Source organism: Berghia stephanieae, chromosome 1 (assembly GCF_034508935.2).
Source record: "Berghia stephanieae isolate SIO BIC M18660-M18661 chromosome 1, UCSD_Bste_1.3, whole genome shotgun sequence".
In the NCBI taxonomy this organism is placed as follows: Eukaryota; Metazoa; Mollusca; class Gastropoda; order Nudibranchia; family Aeolidiidae; genus Berghia; species Berghia stephanieae.
The window spans coordinates 14,259,611-14,280,596 of record NC_088360.1 but is presented as its reverse complement, the minus strand read 5'-3'; the positions used below and the strand labels follow the sequence as shown (position 1 = coordinate 14,280,596).

General features: G+C 37.8%; 2 protein-coding genes across 2 annotated transcripts in view; one reads left to right on the top strand and one right to left on the bottom strand.

Annotated features, from left to right (window-relative positions):
- LOC144968670 (uncharacterized) overlaps positions 1–20,260 on the bottom strand; it is a 29,884-nt gene extending 9,624 nt beyond the window's left edge. Inside the window, exons 1-3 of the mRNA XM_078907240.1 lie at positions 20,106–20,260; positions 13,436–13,523; positions 199–329 (exon numbers count right to left, since the gene is read on the bottom strand). Coding sequence (XP_078763366.1) covers positions 199–329; positions 13,436–13,523; positions 20,106–20,205 — 319 coding nt within the window. The 5' untranslated portion in view covers positions 20,206–20,260. The remainder of the gene's footprint in view (positions 1–198; positions 330–13,435; positions 13,524–20,105) is intronic.
- On the top strand, positions 1,768–5,836 carry LOC144963365 (uncharacterized). Its single transcript, XM_078897330.1, has 4 exons — positions 1,768–2,295; positions 2,721–2,807; positions 3,972–4,033; positions 4,851–5,836. The coding sequence occupies exons 1-4, from the start codon at positions 2,232–2,234 to the stop codon at positions 5,238–5,240; spliced, it is 603 nt and encodes a 200-aa protein (XP_078753456.1). The 5' UTR covers positions 1,768–2,231; the 3' UTR covers positions 5,241–5,836.
- Positions 20,261–20,986: the final 726 nt, after the last annotated feature.

Sequence of the window (20,986 nt, the reverse complement as noted above, 5' to 3'; positions counted from 1 at the left end):
CAGAGAGAGAGAGAGAGAGAGAGAGAGAGAGAGAGAGAGAGAGAAAGAGGGGCAGACAGAGAATGTGTGTGAGAGAGAATCTGTGTGTATGTGTATGTGTATGTGTGTGTGTGTGCAAGAGAGAGAGATAAAGAAAGAAAGAAAAGAGAGAGAGAGAGAGACAGAGAGAGAGAGAGAGAAGGTTAAAATCAATACTACCTGAGCATTCTCTTTTAGTTTTCATCTCCTTAATACGATATACCCAAACCTCTAACTTCTGAGTCATTCTGTCATTTGCTGTGCAGTCATTTTTCAAATCAGAAATGCATTTGGTTGTTCCGTCATAGTCCCTGAGGAAATAAATTATAACAGAAAAGGTTGTCATCATTTGATCATTGTCTCAAACGGCATTATGTCGAGCTGCTCCAGATCTGACCTGCCTGCTTGAAAATCTAAAAATTCTCATTTTGGGAGATAAAAGTATAATCGTTCTGATTAACTTTAGAGATCAATAATTTACCCTCACAATGACTAGATGAAAAACACTTTAAAATTCTTAAATTCTGACTTTTATCTTCAATAAGATTTAATGGTTTAGAAATACTCGAGACGTTTTGAAATTGGAGCTAAAATTTCGTAATTCTACGCATATTTCGTCAGGTCTGAGCCAGATATCAAACAAGGATGAACAAATGATCAGAACTGCGAGATTTTAGTTTTTGTCATTTGAAGCAATTATTGCTATTGTTCTCAATAAAACTCAAGCCAACCTTCAAACACATAACTATAAAATCATGTATAATCACCTAAACAACATGCAACAACACACACCTGTATACATCATACACACATACAAACACACACACACACACACACACACACACACAATGAGAACACAGTACAATGTCACTACATAACACTAATCACCGCCCAACCAATAACATACTTAGCGGAAGTAAGAATAAGGACGAAAATAAACAACATCGAACTCAATTAAAGAAAAAGTACACCACGGATAATTATTCTTGTTCACTGACGATATAGAAACCCATTGAAACAATTGTATCGACAGAAAAATGTGAGTGTCCTTACTTATTTTCAATGCTCTAACCAACATTATCGAGCAATCTCGTACCTACAAGTACCCACAAACTCTCATATATATATATATATATATATATATATATATATAATATGTATTAATACCGGATAGGGAGACTTTTGGTACCCCTATTAGTTCATTTTACAGTACTTTACCAATAGGGAGACCAAAATCCGGTCCCCCTATTGATTTGACCTCTAGCACATTCACTTTTCTATTTTTAGTTTAAAGTTGTCAACCCAACCGTCAAGGATATATAATTGTAAATCATAGTATTGAAGTTATTTGTTAAACACCACAGTAAGAAGAGTTATGCCTAAATTTTCACGTTGGTCAATAAGGTGACCGCCTGAAAAAAGTACAATAGGGGTACCAGTGTTTTCATCGATATATTTCAATAGTGAGGCAATATATCTTTCCGAAATTTTCTCTAAAATTCTAGAGCATTATATGGATTTTTATAGTAATGAAAACCTAATATAAAATTGTGTGAAAGTTGATGAACTGAGGAATGAACAAGATATACGAATTATAATCTATTTTTAGAAACAGATTTATCGAATCTTGGTCCGGATTCTTATCTTGGTGACAAGAGACAAGCAAACATAGTAACTCTTTTTTTCGTGAAACGTATGTTTAGTCAATTTCGCGCATAAAGAGGCACTCGGCACTCACTCACTCCGCAAGTCAGTAGTAGGTAGGTGGTTATCAGTTATCAGCTTTAATTCTTAGTCAAACGCTTCATCAAACCCATTATTGAGTAGCATGTTGATGCCTGATGCCAGTTGAAGCCATCTCGACGTCGTGAAATGGAGCATCTTCTGTCATAGCAGTAGAATCGTCAGATGCCGCATTTAAATCCTCCATTCCAGGCGTTGCTGTTGCCATATCGATCTTCGAAATGATTTGGTCTAGACGTCAAGTTGACCCGTTCTATGCCTGAAGAGATTTTAAAGTGCAATACCTAACATTATATCTTGATCTACAAAAGAGTCTTTTTAAATGAACCGCTGTGTTTCTATATTTTTCAAGAACCAATGATTATCTGATAACCACTGACAATTGACTTGCGGAGAGAGTGGCCGACGGACGTCCTCTCTATAGCCGCAAGTATTTTTTCGTCACTTGCTGAGTTCCAAACTAGACGTCTATGGCATCGTGGGGTAAATTGATGCTGGAGGCATCATTGAAGAGACACCGAGATAATTTAAATGGTAAGTTATTGGCCATTCTTATTACATCACTGTTGATTTAAGATTTTCAATAGGGTAGACATCACAATCACACACACACCGATTGATGATTGTCACTTGTCAGTCAGTCATTTGGAAGTGGAGTCAGATAATTCGGGAACTTCTGTAGACTGTAGATTCACACTAGTGAGTAAGATCTGTCGTTTACTACTACTACTACTACTACTACTACCACTACTACTTTTAGTTTTAGCTTTATCCAACTCAACACTTCTCGTGTTTATTTTATTTTGGCAAAACTAGAATGGATTTTTGAAAAGAATATAAAATAATTTAAACTTAAACCTGTCTTTGCATCTTGCTTTATGCATACAGTATGCCATATCACAGCCATCACAAAATCATAGTTTAATGTTGAGAATATGCTATTTCTTTTGTAACTTCAGATCAGAGAGATTTGAGCTTTAAAAATCCTGAAAAATGTCTTGCTGTCAATCCAGACAACCCTTTTGATGTGATCTATGATGTTAATGGTAAGAATGTAATTTGATGAGGAAATGAATAACATTTAGGTACACATAGTTTGCTTTTTTTTTTTTTTTTTTTTTTGAGTCATGATGTGTAATACTATTACAGTCCACTCCGGATAATTGCAACTCGTTTAATCGCAACTTTCGGTTAATCACAATATTTCCTAAGCAATGGAAATAATTCTATATAAAAGTCACTGGTTAATTGCAACAAACTTCGGTTTTTTAAAAAGTGGTAAATTCAAGAAATCAAACAGTATATCATGATTAAATTTCATCATGGATGAAATCGTGACAGGTTGAAGAATCGAGAGTGAGCAGGATTTAATGCTACAGTAGTGTGTCACCACTCTGTTAGAGTCGAAAGAGGGCGGGGCTCTGCAGTATGGGTTTGTGACGTCATCGGTGGCCATTAAATAGAAGAGGGGTGGGGCTGGTCATAATCTTGACAACAGGTTATAAATGACAGTTATAAAGAGAGACTGAGCGATATCCTTTGTTTTAGGATTAACAACTGTGCATTGTGACCAACGAGTTTGGTGAGAGCTTATTGTCTCTCATTAAGGCTAATCTCTTTAACTCTGACAAATGTTGAATTGTTGAGAAAAAAGATTGAAACTTCTTCCAATCTGAATAAGATATCGGCTTGCTTCATAGCTGCTTTTGGTTGACAAATCTACACGGGGCTGCCATATGGTTTTTGTTTCAATCAAATTGCTCTGTATGTGGTGGACTAAGAATATTATTTACTGGTTTGAGTTGACAATAAATGTGTAAAATGTTGAAATAGTGGACAGGAAACTGAATTTCGGTTAATCCCAACATTTTCGATGATCCCAAGGTATTGCGATTATCCTAAGTGGACTGTACCTGAATCTTGAACGAAAAACTATCATATGGATATGATTATAGACAGATTGGTTTCTGGAATTATATTTCCGTCCTCCCTTGCCAACTCTGACGTTCTTGAAATTTAAAAGAAAATAGCCAGAAGGTTTCGGACTTAATTTTCTTTTTTTTTCCAAAGGACAATAGTCATAAGGTAAATAATTTTTAAAAAATCCATTTACAGCACAAGATGGCATGATTTTTTGTTTAAGAGTTTAGAGAAAAACTTGCACATGATAGTCTTCAGCTTTTTTTTTGTTGTTTTTATTTTCTATATAGACTCCAACTCAGAGCCTGAAAGTGATGCAGAACAAAGTTCCATATCACATGATTCATTTGTGGTAAGTATGTACATTAAAATAAAATCATAACATTTGTATAGCGTTTATCCACAGTTGGCACCATGCTCAAAATGCTTCACATCAACATATTTTGTGGTGGACAAAACACATTTGCCACAAAAGATGAGACCTGCAGTCTGTTAGGCGCAATACAATATTTCAGGACAAGGACAACACTGTTTTACACCAGTGAGATCTCCTAGTTTTTTGTTGTTAAAAATTTTTCTTTGCAGTGGACTTCGCCAACAATAACACTATTTTAAACCTTCCTCGTTATATTTTGAAGTGATATTCATTGATGAGCCATTCACATTTGAAGTCGTTTGTTTTTTTATTTGACAAAATGTGAAAATGATGCGTTTCCAGGAAAAATTAAAATAGCTTCTGTTGGGATTATACTTTTGATCTCGCATTTTGTCCAAATTCTCTTGCATCGTAATGTTTATCAACTTTTTTTGTTAACTATATTGCAGTTGCAAGGTTAGGAAGTTCATATTGTTGCAATGACAACCGTTTATATGTCCAGAATCGTAGTGATATAAAAAATTGTTTTGTAGTTGTTGGTCCTGGTGTAGGATTTAAAGAGTTGGTTAAAAACGGTTTACTGAAACCCTGGTTGGTGTATCTATATTTATCCAAGCACAGTTGAACATATTAAATACTTAGACAATATGTCTGCCTTTCTCAACTCTTTTTTATTATACTTGCATTATTAACCAGCTAATTGTTTAGTTGGATTATTAAACAATGGCTCTTCATGTTTATTGTCAACATGAATAAATTGATTGATCTGTCATCTTTTCCACAAAATATACAGGGTCCCGATTTTGTTGCTGACTCCGAGTCTGATTCCTCTACGTACTCTGTGAGGTACCCAATGCTGAGTACATCATTGTCTTTGGAACCTAGTGCTCATTCCCCAACTCAGTCAGAGCCTCATCCACAACTATCACAGACTGAACCTCGTTGCCAGTCTGGGACCCAGGTTCAACCCGAATGCTATACACTTGCAAACCAACGTGTTACGTGCAATGGTGAGTCATTTTTTTGTCATTCTTCTCCTTTGATATTTGTGGGATCAATTTTAATTTACCCATTCCTTTTAAAAGAAAACTTCCACCCCCTCCATGGTGCTGCATTTGTGTTATTGCATTTTTTTTTCTGTTTTGGCAGTGCTGCGTCGCAAAATACGCTACCATTTACATAACAAGCACAAATCCAAATTTGATAGGGTGGACATCTTAGAATCTGAAACCCCAATGTGTGAGTGATATCAGTGAAACCAGCCATAAAAATGTTCATGTTTATTTTATTGGGGTTTTTTTTTGTCTGTAATAGACTTAAATTGCTTGTATTGTAAGTGTTAAAATGGTTTTTTTGTTACAACCCATCTATATATTAAAACTGTTTCTTTGTATTTCTATGATGCTTAAGGCTTTTTTTTCACAGACCAGCTGGAAACTTAACGAGAATCAGAGTAGATAACATTTTTATTAATCTTGCAACCTAAACAGTATATGATGATTGGGAGCATTTAAAGAAAAGCACATTTTCTTTTTAATTTGTCGGTACTAAAATTATACTTTGATAATGCCTGCTGTGCTACAAACCCTTTTGACTTCCAGGTTCAATATTTTTCTTTATTCTAAAATTCTTGGGTTTCCTTTCAATGACAACTGAGATCATTAAAATTCAGCTCACAACATGATGTGTGTAGATTTGATGAAAACATATGTTCGAGTTGAGAAGCAGTGTTCACGAACTTGCTGATCGTTTTTACTAGCATTTATTTTCCTAACTTACCTGTATCAATTAACAAAGGCAAGACTCAAATATTTTCTATCTGAACAGTGTGTTTGTTATTGAAATATTTCCGGCATATATATGTCATATTTCATTCCACACAAATATAAATCAGGATTAAGTTGTCTGGGCATCAGCATCGTTCAGGCAGTTGGGGGGAAGTCTTTAAGGAATTAATGAAGCCGATGCTCAACCGGTCTGGAGGACGTTTGATTGATGTCGGCTGTTTGTTCTGCCAGCCGGTGATGTTTTCTCACTCCCTCAATGACAAAGAAAGTCATTGTTATGACTATGAACTATAGTCTATTATTACTTTTGTTACTATATTAATTGTTACTTATAGCCGCTACTGTTATTATTATTATTATTATTATTATTATTATTATTATTATTATTATTATTATTATTATTATTATTATTATTATTATTATGATATTGCCTTCATTGCATTCTATTACTATTATTGATATAATTAATTTCTGATTGTTGTAAATAATTTATGTGAATTGAATTTTGTCGATTGGCCAAGGGCCTACAATAAACTTAAATGAAATGTTAGTCTTTGGATAGGACTTGGGTCTATTCTTGATTGCTTTTCCGCCTGGGTCGAGTGAAGCATTTGGAGTAAATTTTGTTGCTCAACGTAAAAAACATGACGCTTACCATTCCGCTGATACTGATACCTCCAAGGGGTGGTTGGGGAAAAACCTAAAATTCTTTTGACATTCTGTCTGATTTTTCGCTGAAACAACAAAGGACAATCTATGTATTCAGATGAGACTTCAATGTGTTACTATTCCGATTTATGTTCATATTTTGATTATAATGAAGAGGGAACCCTGAACCCAGTGAAGTGGGTGGATTGATCTATTTATTTCTATTTCAAAACAAAAATATGGCGTCTTTTCACTGGATTTGTTATGTGGCAGAGGTCTCCACAAATCTAACATACCTCTTCCAAAGGAATAGATGGTAGAAAAGTATATAACAAGAAGGAATTATGACAGTTACTTGTCCAGGCCTTAAATATTTGGAATGCTATTCCTCTCTATCGCTGTCATGTAGCTGATGTGCATATGATCTGTCTATTGATTTATTTTCATAGTTCATAGCATGATGTGCTTTATTTTCTTCTTTTTTTTCCAGAGAAATACAAAAAGCCAAGGAGACCCTGTCCATACTGTGGACAGTTGCAAACAAAACTCTCAAGGCATTTGATGAGGAAACACAAAGATGAGACAGAAGTTACAGAGGCCATGAAACAGCCTGTAAAGGAAAGGGATAGAACAATGGATTATCTCAAGAAAAAGGGCATTTTTTATTCAAACACTAGAAACAATTCAATAGTTATGCGTGAGAGAGCACAAGGGTCACATGAAGTTGTTATGTGTGCTGGCTGTAAGGGGTTTTACTCTGGACGAAGGGTTTATGAACACAAAAAGAAATGTAGTACTGAGCATGCTCTGTGTACTGGGGTTGTAAAATTTTATCCCGTGGCTCCCAATGCAAGTAAAGAAATAAAGGAGAATATTCTTGACAAATTTCGGAATGATGAAGTGGGAAATTTGTGTCGATCAGACAAAGCTATAGTATTGTTAGGAACAAAATTGTGGAGTAAAAGTTCAAAGAAGGAGAGAAAAGTTATAATGAGTGATTTACGCATCTTAGGAAATTTGATTTTAAAAACTAGGAAGAGAACGAATCAACCTTCTTTCTCTGGAGAGGACGTGGTGAAGCGTTGTAACTTTAATGAAATATCGCAAACCATTTCTGAAATGACTTTGAAAGAGGATGGGACATTGAAAGCAGGCTTGAAGCTTTCAATTGGATTTATATTGAAAAAGTTAATTAATTTCTTAAAAGGGGAATATATAATGCAAAACAAAATGGAAGAATCCGCAGAGATAGATTTGTTCAAAGCTGTCCTGGATTATAATTGGGATAGTATTTTTTTTACAGCCAGAGTTCAATGTGAAGCAAAGAGAACAAATTTGAGAAAACCCAAAGAGATGCCATTAGAGAATGATATAAAGAAGCTACGGCAATTTATTACTGAAGAGATGGTCCGTATTTGTGAGGATGATTATCAATTATTTGATTCACATATGTTTGTTAGGCTTCGCAATGTCATCGTAGCTAGGCTTACAATGTTTAATGCGAGGAGAGGCGGAGAACCCGCAAGGATGTTGTTAAAAGACTGGAATGATGCAGATTCAGGTGTATGGGTTGATCCCCAGCTTGTACAACATGTCACTGATCCTCTGGAAAAAGCGTTACTTGAGAAGTATAAGCTGGCCTATCAGTCTGGAAAGGGAAGCAAGATGTTGGTCCCTGTGTTGATACCCAATGACACAATTCAGCCTTTAAGGAAACTTGCACAGGAGCGTAAAGCTGTTGATATTTCAGACAACCCATTTCTTTTTCCAAATACAGGAATATCCAAAGATCATGTAAGTGGTTACATTGCCATCAAATATGTCACTTCCTTAGTAAAGGATTTAGAGAAACCCCAGTTGTTAATAGCTGATAAATTCAGGCACCGAGCTTCGACATTATTTGCCTTACTTGATGTCCCACAACACGAGAGAGATGTCTTCTATCGACATATGGGACACAGTGAATCAATCAATCAAAACATTTATCAGTGTCCACTTGCAATACGAGAAATAACAGAAGTTGGTCATTTTTTGGGTCAAATTGATAACTCAGCATCGGTCACTGGGGAAGGAAATTGTAACATTGAAACAAATGACTCTGTAGTGAATAGAGACTCAAATGCAAATTTTGGAACATCCATAGTAACAGCTGCAAATCAAGAAGAAATATTTGATGGTGAAGCAGGAGTGCCAAATCAGCTTACGTGTTCTTCAAAACAAACTGAACCCAAGAGGAATTCAAGCAAAAATCGGAGATACATGTCATGGTCAGATGAGGATACAGATAGAGTCAAGTCATATTTTAAAAACTTTGTCGAAGATGTTTCAGCACATGGTTCAAGGGGATCATTACCTAGAAAGTCTGAAATTATTCTGTTCTTAAAACACCACAGGGTATTTTCACAAAAAGGAATCCCTGAAGGTACACTAATTAGTTTGGTGAAGACAAAGATTTTTAATGAAAGAAATAAATATAGAAGGGAAAGAGCGTTTCAATCGGTGTAATGACAATCATGAATTTGATTTGTATTACATTCATTGTATTGTATAGTGTTATTGACATATTTTGGGGGTTTACAAAAACGTTTTATCTTTATATAGTACAATCTCTTCATCATTGCAATATCCTTTTTTATATTATATGAACATTCATTTGCTCAGCTTGAGAGACAAATGCTTTGTAGAACCATAGCTGCCAACCGTTCTGTTAAAAACGGATTTGTTCCGTATTTGACTTCCTGAGTCCGTAAGTGCTTATTTTTAGTTCAAAATCCGTATTTTGTAATTTTTGACTAATTTGTGGTAAAAAAGCCATGTGAGCCTAATGAATTATTATTATTGATCCATTATTATTACTATTACTACTACTACTATTGTTGTTATTATTATTATCATTATTATTGGTGTCCAGTGAGAGCATAATCTCCATTTGTGTAGCTCTTTAATTTGAATTATGCCTCTAACATAAATGATTTTCAACAATTAAAAAAGTTCCATTCGTTTATATGACGCCTGTATTTTACTCAAACCTTTCATAATGTATTGGAGATTTGCATAGGATATGGATGTTAGCCTCGATATACTTTGAATATTCTAAGACAGTATTGATACTTTCACTATTTGTTACAAATATTATTTTAATTAAGAATAAAATTAAATCCACCTTTTTGATTGGAAGGTATTCAATAAGAAAATCAATTGCTTATATTGATTAAAGATGACAATGATTATTTCCCTTTATTAATTTATGAAATATATAAATTTAATCCCTTTAAAAACATCTTCATCTGATTTTAATTTTTTTTTTTTCAAGCAAGCTTTTGTAACGGTTTAGGTTCAAGAAAAATAAGTATACTCCATTTTTAGGTGTGTTTATCTTGTCAAAGTAAAGAAGTAGGAATTCTCTAATATTTAGAGGTGCATTTTACTATAACTACTATTATAGTATACTACTTAAAGACCATTATGTTGCATGAAAGAAAACATATATGCAATCGTCTACTTTTTATCTGAACTCACCTAATTTTTACCCCAAAACGCCCTCTCAAGTGATGTACCAGGTTGGTAGTTATGCATTTCTAACCATCTTAAGTTATTTCATTTATTTTACAATCGTGCTTCTTGTGTATTGGTCCTTATCAAAGTTGAGGCAGTTGAATTCTTTCTTTATATTGTCCGTTCTGAATTTTGATCTCATTGTGGAAAGCTCCCATAGCGGGCAGGGAGGTACACACTGTGTCTTCTATCCCCTTATATCTGTTTTCCAACATGCTTTCAGTCTTTGTCTTGGAATGAGATTACTTGTTTTTTTCCTGGCCCTCGCCGGAGTCCTAGCTGGGAGGGAAGCAGTCAAATGCATATTTATTGTTTTGGGAGATGATATTTTTTTCCTTGTAAATCATCTCTCTGTTATGTATTATTACTATATTTGTTATTTTTTAATGTATAATGTAAGCATTTGAGTGTGTTCCTCTTTGTTGGATTTTGTTCTTGTGTCCGGATAAGACTTATAGGTGATCTCAAACTTAGTACATTGGTGATACGCTCTTGGAATCTACATCTGATCCCTATTTGTTCCCAGTTCCCCTATGTCTTACTTTCTCTTGGATGCTTCAACTGTAATTCTAGAACTTTTTACTATCCAATTTTCTTCCTTTTTACTGGCGCTGATATAACCTAAATGTGTTGCAAGCGCCGTAAAACCCTTAAAAACAAAACAACAATCATTGTGGAAAGTGTCATTTTAACGATTCAAATGTGCTGGTACTAAACCCGATAATTGAGCAACATTTGGACTAGCCTCTGTCATCTCAAACTTGTTAGTGTTAGTAATAGTAATTAAAAAGGCTGACTTTTATATGTTGCGATTCGATGAAGGGGGGGGGGGGGGGCTTCGGCACACATCGCCCCTCATCCCGGGCAAAATGAGCGTTCCTTATTTTATTTTTGAAAAGTTGGCAGCTATGTAGAACTATCTGAAAGAATCAGATATGGCAGAATAAAAAGTCTTTCTACTAACCCTAACTTAATTGGCCAATGTAGCTTTATGTTCAGCATTTTCTAGATACCTAATGTAAAATTTCACTATTCTTTTTATGATAGTTTTAAGAGTTGCAATCTTTAGAGGTGACTGTCAAGAAATGACACCTCTGTGCATTTAATTTCATTCTTTCTTTATCCCCTCATCCTTAATCAGAATAATAATAATTAATAATGAAAAAAAATGCAGCAACGACAGCTTAGAACGGCATAAAGTGCTTAAGAATTATTTTTTTTGCATTAAACTTTATTCAAACGATTTTCAACACTTTTGCTTCACAGTTTATGCTTTTTAACAAATGCAATTAAGCAACTTACCAGCAACAACATATTGGTTTGTTATCATTTGAGGGTTTTATCAGTAAAACTGTTTCTATCCTTTTATGTTGCACTGTACACATAGCAAACTTCATGCTTTTATTTGGTGACCAAAGACTTATGTGATACAGTGGATGAATGTTTGTGATGGCTTTTGGAACTGAAATAAACCTGCAATATGATTTGTAGACTTCAATCGTTATGTATCATTTTTCGGTCAAATGTAAATGTAATTTTACACGAGCTTGATGTATCATAAAACCCACAATGAGCTCAACGTGCAGCTGGTAGTAGATTTATATGGACACGAACAACGTTGTTACAATTCAGTAACGTACTCCAATTAACACAAGTGAGACTGTAAATGAGACTTTTACAATGACTCTGCATCGCCACAAATATGGATTCGAACCCTGGCAACTCGGGCGTCAGACGAACTGTCTACCACGAAACCAAAGCAAGCATTGTGCAAGTTAAAGTGAATGAGATGTTGATTGAAGCCGTTCATTGTGTCCATCAGATCTGCTGTCCTATCCATCCAACTCCATTCACTCACTGGGTGGGGTTCCCGACTTCCCATAATGGGCAGGGACGTACTCGTTGCGTCTTCTATCCCCTATGTCTGTTTTCCAACTTGTTTTCTGTCTTTGTCTCGGGATGGGATGGGATTACTTGGTTTTGTCCAGGACCTGGCTGGGAGGGAAACAGTCAAATGTATAGTTCGAGTTTTGGGAGATTATATTTTTCCCTTGTAAATCATCTGTCTGTTATGCTCTTTATTGTTTTGTTTACATATTATTTATGCTTTGTAAACATTTGAGTGTATCCCTCTTTGTTGGGACCTGTGCTTGTGTCTGAATGAGACGTTTAGGTGATCTCAAACTAAGTACTTTGATAGTGGGCTCTTGGAATCTACTGTTTCCTATTTGAAACAAATCCCCTTTGCCTTACTTTTTCTTGGGTGCTCTAATTGTAGTTCCAGAACTTTTTACTATCCCATTTTCTTCCTTTTTACTGGCGCTGATATGACCTTAATGTGTTGCAAGCGCCGTAAAACCCTTACAAACAAAACAAAACAAACCAAGTCCATTCAGTGGTATACAACAACAACAAATAAACTCCTCTGCCTGGTCCCTTCTATCTCTGATCTTAACCTGGGTCGTCAGGTTTCTAAAGGGGTCGGGGACTGCAAAAACAATGGCGCACGGAGCAACTGGGAATATTTTTTGCCGTGTTTGAGTCCCAGGTTATTTCCCTGAGCGCCCCTTCTGAGGGATGGACCTTCCCAGGAGTTAGTAAATGCGTTGCTCGGCCACTTCACTCTACGCACACTGGGATAAGCTTCGACACTATGGCCATGAAGCTCTTAATCTTAAGGACTTACTTTATTTTAGACAATTTGGTGGTAGCTCACTTGAAAATGCACTCTTAGGTATACACATATATAAACATATACTGGGCTCCCTAAAAGGGTTTTTTAATGTGGTCTCCCTAAAAACATGTTTTTACCAAATGTCTCCTTAAAGCTACAGAAACACTTAGTAAAACATTAGGGGGACCGAGTAATTTTCTATATACCATTGTGATCATCAAGCATCAGAATTGTGTTCATAAATCATTGTAGGGAATCAAACTATACTCATTTGAACAAAGATTGAACAGTTTAATCAATTTGAACAAGACATATGCTTGGTCCTCCAATTGGTGCATTTCACAGTGGTCACCTTAATAGTGGATTGATACTTATATATATATATATATATATATATATGTTTTTATGTATATATATACCGTGTAGCTCAGAAAAACTGTCCCCTATTTGGCAGTGTTGTATGTCTATTCTATTTAAGGTTCATTGCTATAAATTTTACATAGGTTTTCTACAAATATAAATTTCTATCATGCTAAATGCCAAGTGTTACATGTGTGTTCATGTTTGTGTGTGTGTGTGTGTGTGTGTGTTGTGTGTGTGTCTGTGTGTGTCGAGTCTTTGGTTAAACTCTCAAACACGCAAAAGTTTTATTCGCTTTTGTCTTCTGGCATTTATCTACTCACGTTACATCTTATCATTGAAAGCTTAACTTACCGACAACGGCCCTCGTGGGTATTATGCTTTCGGCTAAGGCAGTCCTCAAGGGATGTTTTGCTGCACTCCTTTTTACCTTGAGTTGACTCTGAGAATTATGAAAATGTATGCATTGGAATACTCACCAATCAAAGAAACCCTGCTGTTGTTTGTTATTTTGTTTGTTTGAATTTTTTTAAGGGAAGGGGTGGGTTTGTTGGGGTTTTTTTTTTTTGTTGGTTTTTTAAATCATTTAACGAAGATATTCAATTTCATTCCAATCATATTTCAATCTCGCGGTCACTACAGATCTTTTCATTCACACCAGGAAAATTGCCGCTGTGATGCGACTCCTGTTTCATTGAAGCCATTGAAGATACAAACAAAAAGGTGAACATGAAGAGGCTTCGGGTGGGAATAATACAGACAATGGATGTTTCAGGAGTACAAACCTTTCGTCAGCGAGCAATAGGCATTGGGTTGCGCAAATCGTCTGATATCGACAACCTGCCTTAAGGCAGCGACGATTCATCAGTGGGGACTTTCCGCCTATCCTAATGCACCCGTTGTGACACACACAAAAAACTGAAACCCCTGAGCATCTGGTCAAGCGTTATGGTGTGACGAGGCTACCAAGTGGGTCCGGAACTGTAAACAACTGCGGCAATTAATTCGCCGCCTGGACACACCGTCATAGTATTGTAGTGTGAGACGAGACCATTAGAACCTGCTGTTCCAACAAGGCCCGTGCCCGGAGACCCAGGCGTGTCAGGGTTCTCAGGGACTGAACGACGCGTTCCAGTCTCTTTGCCGTGATGTAGCGAGTTCTAAATCTTACGTTGTGTCTTCCAATCATCGCACTCAAAATGCATATTTCAAAACCAGTTTGCACACCTCTTTATGTCCTTAGCAATTGTGGTTGTCTCACATTCCGCTCCACCTTTCGCATAAATTCTATGCAATCCAATGTCTTTATCAGTTTCGAGTCCACACTGTCCACGGTATTATCTACCCAATTCCTTCTATCTGCCAGAGACTGATGTAGTCAACAGGACTTGGACTGAGTCTGTAAGAACTCGCTGTACAGCCTTTCCAACTAACCTGGGTACAATCTCTTTTTGCCCCACAAGACGTTCCTGAGCACATCCGCCCTGGTACTGCAGGTCTCCAGCAGCAGATTACTTGGCTCCCCTACCCTCTCCCTTATAGGGTATAAACGGAAAAGTCGAGAGGGTCGAGAGGGTCTACGTCAAATTGTGTAAATTAAAGCATAAAGTGATGTCGTTGGAGAGACGATAACCCGTTTTTGGCTTCATCTAGTGAGAGAATGCGGCTTGCTTAACTCCTTTAAGAAGCAAATTGGACGGCAATCTGTGTACAAATAGACTCTGGGATCGACTTGGGGAAATTAAGAGGTTCATTGGAACGGAATGGGGTTTAATCTGCAATGGTAAAAAGCTTACCAGATTCTGCACAGTGAGAGCAGACATTGAATGACTACTAAAGGACTACGGTCCATGACCTGTTTAAAGGCATCCGCTCTATAACAGGAGCACTGCATAAATCAGGGCTGAGAATCATCCGCCTAAATTGTTGTTTATCTCCGCCCATCCCCATCACAATTCCTCCTTTTTCAAAAAAAAATTTTGATAAATAGTGATTTGGAGAATTTCTCAGAAATTTTCCACTGGATTTGCCGTGTCAAGCATTTTCCTCAAAACCAAAAAATCACCATTATGTCTTATGTTATATTTTGACACCTTTGCTCGTTAAATTTGGTGACGGTCCCGTTTTTATGACGTCGGGCCAGACAGAATGGCACCAGATGTCACAATTGACACAGAAGACCAGTGGTGTTCTTTGATTAGCCGGTTGATGGTTGAAGGGGAAGGGACAAATGGGTCTGGATTTTTTTCTTCGTTGTAGGTACCTACTGCCTTTTTAAATCTCTCGCTCTCTCTCTCTCTCTCTCTCTCTCTCTCTCTCTCTCTCTCTCTCTCTCTCTCTCTCTCTCTCTCTCTCCCTCTCTCTCCATTAAATCATCTGGTTATACAGAGATAATATATTATTATAATAAAGCAATGGTGATTGGCTTAGTTTACTCTTCCTTCTTTTTACCTAAGGACTATGGCTTTAAATTTGAGATTCTTGGTTTGTATTGAAGCTGAATAACCACTAGGTTTCGGTAACAAAGATACTGTAGCCTGCTTTATAAAGTAAAAATCAAAATAATACAACACTTTCTGGCCTTTTATTTGAATAGCATTGTAGGCCTTTAACATATGGGAAGGACAATTCATTAAATGTTTACAAAAAGTAAATTTATGTCTAATAATAAGAATGGATTTATACTACTTATAGTAATATATTTAATAATATTAATACAAAACTATGTTCCTGTTATTTTTACACTTTGCTTGTGTTTGATCGACAGACGGAGACATTTTCCTGCTTTTTGACAAATTACTATTATCATCACTGAATAAAAAACACTCACCAAAACCACTACATCAACATCTCTACCACCACTACTATTACAACCACCTCCAACATCATCATCCCTACCACAACTACTACTACAAATAACACCACATGATCCCTACCACCACTACTACTACAACTACCACCACATCATCATTCCTACTACAACTACTACAACCACCACCACACAATTATCTCTAAGACCACTACTACTACAACCACCACCACATCATCAACCCTACTACAACCACCACCACAGCATCATTCTACCACCACTACTACTACAACCACCATCACATCATCATCTCTAAGACCACTACTACTACAATCACCACCACATCATCATTCCTACCACCACTACCACATCATCCCTACCACCACTCCTACTACAATCACCACAACACTATCATCACTTGCACCACTACTACTACAAATAACACCACATCATCCCTACCACCACTACTACTACAACCACCACCACATCATCAACCCTACTACCACTACTATAACCACCACTACATCATCATCCCTACCACCACTACTACTACAACTACCACCACATCATCATACCTACCACAGCTACTACAACCACCACCACACAATCATCCATACGACCACTACTACTACTACTACAATCACTACCACTACATCCTCCCTATCACCACTATTACTCTTCTACGCTGGATCACCACGTTGACGTCGTGTAGAAGCCTAAGTACCTCAATGACCCAAAGGGCGCAACCAACCTAGATGCAATCCTGTTGGAACGGCCGATGGAGAGATGAAAGCTAAGAGTGGTCCAAAATCGGTATCCGGACTGAGACACTGTCCCACTCCCGGATGCACACCTCCAATTTCATGAAGAACACCAGACAAAGGTATCACGCTGGCTCGGTCGTCGCCCAGCATAAAAAGGACCGCTCATCCGTTGCCAAGAACCCAGTGGATGTGAAAAATAAGCGAGGTTCTCCACCAAATAATGCAATACCAATCGGCACTCAGATCAACCTAATATCTCTGAATGTAGAAGGTCTTTCAATGCCCAAATGCGAATACCTCGCACAGCTCCTTGATAAACATAATGCTGACTTATTATTCATACAAGAGACGCACATAGGTCCTGCTGCCGCACCATCACGATACTCCATCGCAAACTATACGTTGGTCGCAAAACTCGAACATGAAAAATATGGCACCATAATCTATGCCAAAAGACCATCTCTGGTCACCGTACTTGACTCAACCATTACTCAAGACAATATACACACGACTATAATCAAAATGGAAAATACCACTTTGATGAACATATACAAACCACCTCTCACCGATTGGCCAACACCCCTACTCCCAACCCTTTCTCATCCAGCCATTATAACAGGCGACTTCAACAGCCAGCATACAGATTGGGATACAGGAGTAGCAATAAAAATGGTGAAACGATCTCATCTTGGACAAATCAGAACAACCTCGAACTCAAATACAGTCCACTAGAAAAAGGGACTTTTTCCTCAGCCAGATGGCAAAAAGATTACACCCCTGACCTTGTATTTGTCACTAGAGACGGAAACCATAGACCCCTGGAAGTAAAAAGACAGGTACTTAACAACTTTCCAAAAAGCCAACACAGACCTGTCCTCGTGAAAATTGGAATAACAATACCAATGTCAGCATCCCTCCCTAAATCAAGATGGAACTTCCAAAAGGCAAAATGGAATGAATTTACTACGTACATTGAAATCATATGTAGGAGAATTCCAGCAAAGCAGGAAAACATCGACAGGTTTGCAAAACTCATTCTAAAAAGTTCAAAATTGTACATACCAAGGGGCCATAGAACCAGGTATATCCCATGCTGGTCTAAGAAAAGCCAAGAATTATTAGAAGAATATGAAAAAACTCAAGATCAAAATGTTGCTGATGAGCTACTAATTTCACTTGAAGAAGGAAGAAGACAAAAATGGATGGAAATGACAGAAAACCTCGACTTTGGTAGATCGAGCAGACATGCCTGGAACCTTTTGAATAAACTCAATCCAGATAAGCCAAAGCCAAACCCCAGTACATCACCCATAAGCGTGGAAAAAATAGCGCAACAAATAAAACAACGAAGCACGCACACTCCAAATCATAAATTCGAACGTGACATTAGACATAAATATCAAGAAATATACAACAGCCTACCAGAATATAGCTTTTCAGCCTTACCAATATCGACAGCTGAAACAGAAACTGCCATAAAACAAATGAAAGCAGGAAAGGCAGCCGGTGTAGACGGAGTGTACCCGGACATGATAAAGAAATTGGGGCCAAATGCTATCAACTGGCTCTCGTCTGCATTTTCGGAGATAATTGAAACAACCAACTATCCCTCCAACTGGAAACAAGCAAAGGTCTTTGCCATCCTGAAACCAAACAAACCAGCTGAAGATCCAGCCACCTACCGACCAATATCCCTTCTCTGCTGCTTCTTTAAACTGTTAGAGAGAATAATGCTCACAAGACTATTCCTAAATTTGACAACAGCATCCCACCAGAACAAGCAGGCTTCAGACCAAACAGAGATACTACAGAACAAGTGCTGGCACTGACATCCTACATAGAAACAGGATTCGAACAGAAAATGAAGACAGGGCTGTATTTATCGATCTCTCAGCTGCATATGATACTGTTTGGCACACAGGCCTCATGTTTAAACTGTCAAAAATAATACACTGTAGAAAAACACTAAAACCGCTTAACAAAATGGCCGGAAAAAGAAGCTTCTCTGTATGCCTAGGTAATAACACCAGCAAATCTAGGATGATTAGGAATGGCGTCCCACAGGGATCAGTCCTCGCCCCGAGCCTCTTCAACATCTACATCAGCGACCTTCCTGAAACAAGATCCATGAAGTTTGGATATGCAGACGACATAGCCATTGCCATTAAGTCAAAAAACAAACAAGAAATACAATCAGTACTTAGTCAAGATTCAGACACTCTACACCAATACTTCAAAACATGGTTCCTGAAGATGAACACTACACAAACAGTGTCAACCATGTTCCACCTCAACAATGCAAAATCAAAGGACCAACTTAAAGTAACTACAAATGACACCATTCTACCCTATGATGCAAACCCAAAATACCTAGGGGTCACTCTGGATAGGTCACTGACCTGTAAACACCATCTGGAGAACACTGCACATAAACTACAACGACGAAACAACATCATACGGAAATTCGCTGGTACATCCTGGGGAGCCCCTGCAAAAGTCCTAAGAACATCATCACTAGCCCTACGCTATAGCGTCGCTGAATACTGTGCCCCGGTTTGGACTCGCAGTGCCCATGTACATAAAGTGGACACTCTACTTAATGATACTATGAGAACCGTCTCGGGAGCTCTAAAATCCACACCAATAGCATGGCTACCAACCTTAAGCGGCATTGCTCCCCCTCACCTCCGTAGAGAAGAAGCAACACAAAAACAACATGAGCGCCTTGACAACATCTCATACACAACACCGCTCAAACAAGTCACGGAAATGGCACCGAAAACCTCACGCCTTAAATCAAGGAAACCTTTTTATGGCTCAAAATTAGAAGATTTCGATATCGCCAAGACCTGGAGAAAGGAATGGACTGACTGCCCGCCAAAGGGTAGCGCAATAATCAACGACCCCTCTATCCAACCACTGCCGGGATTCCACGAGCTGACAAGAAAGCAGTGGGTACATGCAAACAGGATCAGATCCCGACACGGCAGGACAGCGACAAACCTGTACCGCTGGGGCTACCGAAATTCGCCCAAGTGCACAGCATGTGGTGGTGCCAAACAAGATATGGACCACTTGGTCCTGCACTGCCCGTCCACAGCGGTGCCAGGGGGCTATGATACCGTCCATCATGGAGGACAAAAATACCTGGACTGGAGTGAAACGGTTCACTTGGAGGTGTAACCATAAGAAACTACTAACTACCACTATTACTACAACCACCACATCATCATCCCTACTACAACCACCAAATGTTGAAATTACATTTACCAGTCATTCTCACCTCTGATAAATTGGCTCGTTGAGGGAACGATCGGGCACATTGCAACAAGATTCGGTAGTAGTAGCAGTAGTGGTGGTGGTGGTAGTAGTAGTAGTAGTAGTAGTAGTAGTAGTAGTAGTAGTAGTAGTAGTAGTAGTAGTAGTAGTAGTAGTAGTACTTTCAACTCACCAAGTATTACAAGTAGCAAGAAACACACGATGTGAAGGCTGGTTCGAGACATCTTCATCCAAAATGCTTCAGAAGACAATGCGTTGTCATAGTATGCCATTCCAATTTATAATCGCACTTAGACCGTGGAGTCTCTCTCTCTCTCTCTCTCTCTCTCTCTCTCTCTCACTCACTCTGTGTGTGTGTGTGTGTGTGTGTGTGTGTGTGTGTGGGTGTGTGTGTCTGTTAATGTGCGTGAGCTATTACTTTTGTTAGTGATTATACATTTGTGATTTTTTTTTCACTGATTTAGAAGTTATTCGGTTATCTGTTCCTTGTTCAAGGTGACCTTATTTAATTTATTCAACCTCTAGCGGGATCTTTGCTGACTTTTATCTGTTTGAAATCCTTAAATTGTTTTTGTTGCTTATTGCTTTAATTGTCAATCAGTTTTTGTAGCCTACATTTTGTCACGTTTCGTTGCTGTTAATGACGAGTCTGCAACGCTATCTCTTAGCTTTTTTTTTTTTTTTTGTGTGTGTGTTTTTTTCTGTGAAGTAAGAGGAAAAACATTAATCATTTAAATAAAAATAGTTTGGCACAACTAACAGATTCTACTAATCTCCGACACATCTCTCTCTCTCTCTCTATCTCTCTCTCTCTCTCTCTCTCTCTCTCTTTCTTTCTTTCTCTCTTTCTCTCTCTCTCTTTCTCACACACACTCACTCTCTCTCAAACACACACACACACACACACACATTCACTCTCTCTCTTTCTCTCTCTCACACACTCACTCTCTCTCTCTTTCTCTCTCTTTATCTCTCTATCATACACACATACTCACTCTCTCTCTCTCTCCCTCTCTTTCTCTCTCTTTCTCTCTCTCTCTCTCTCTCTCTCTC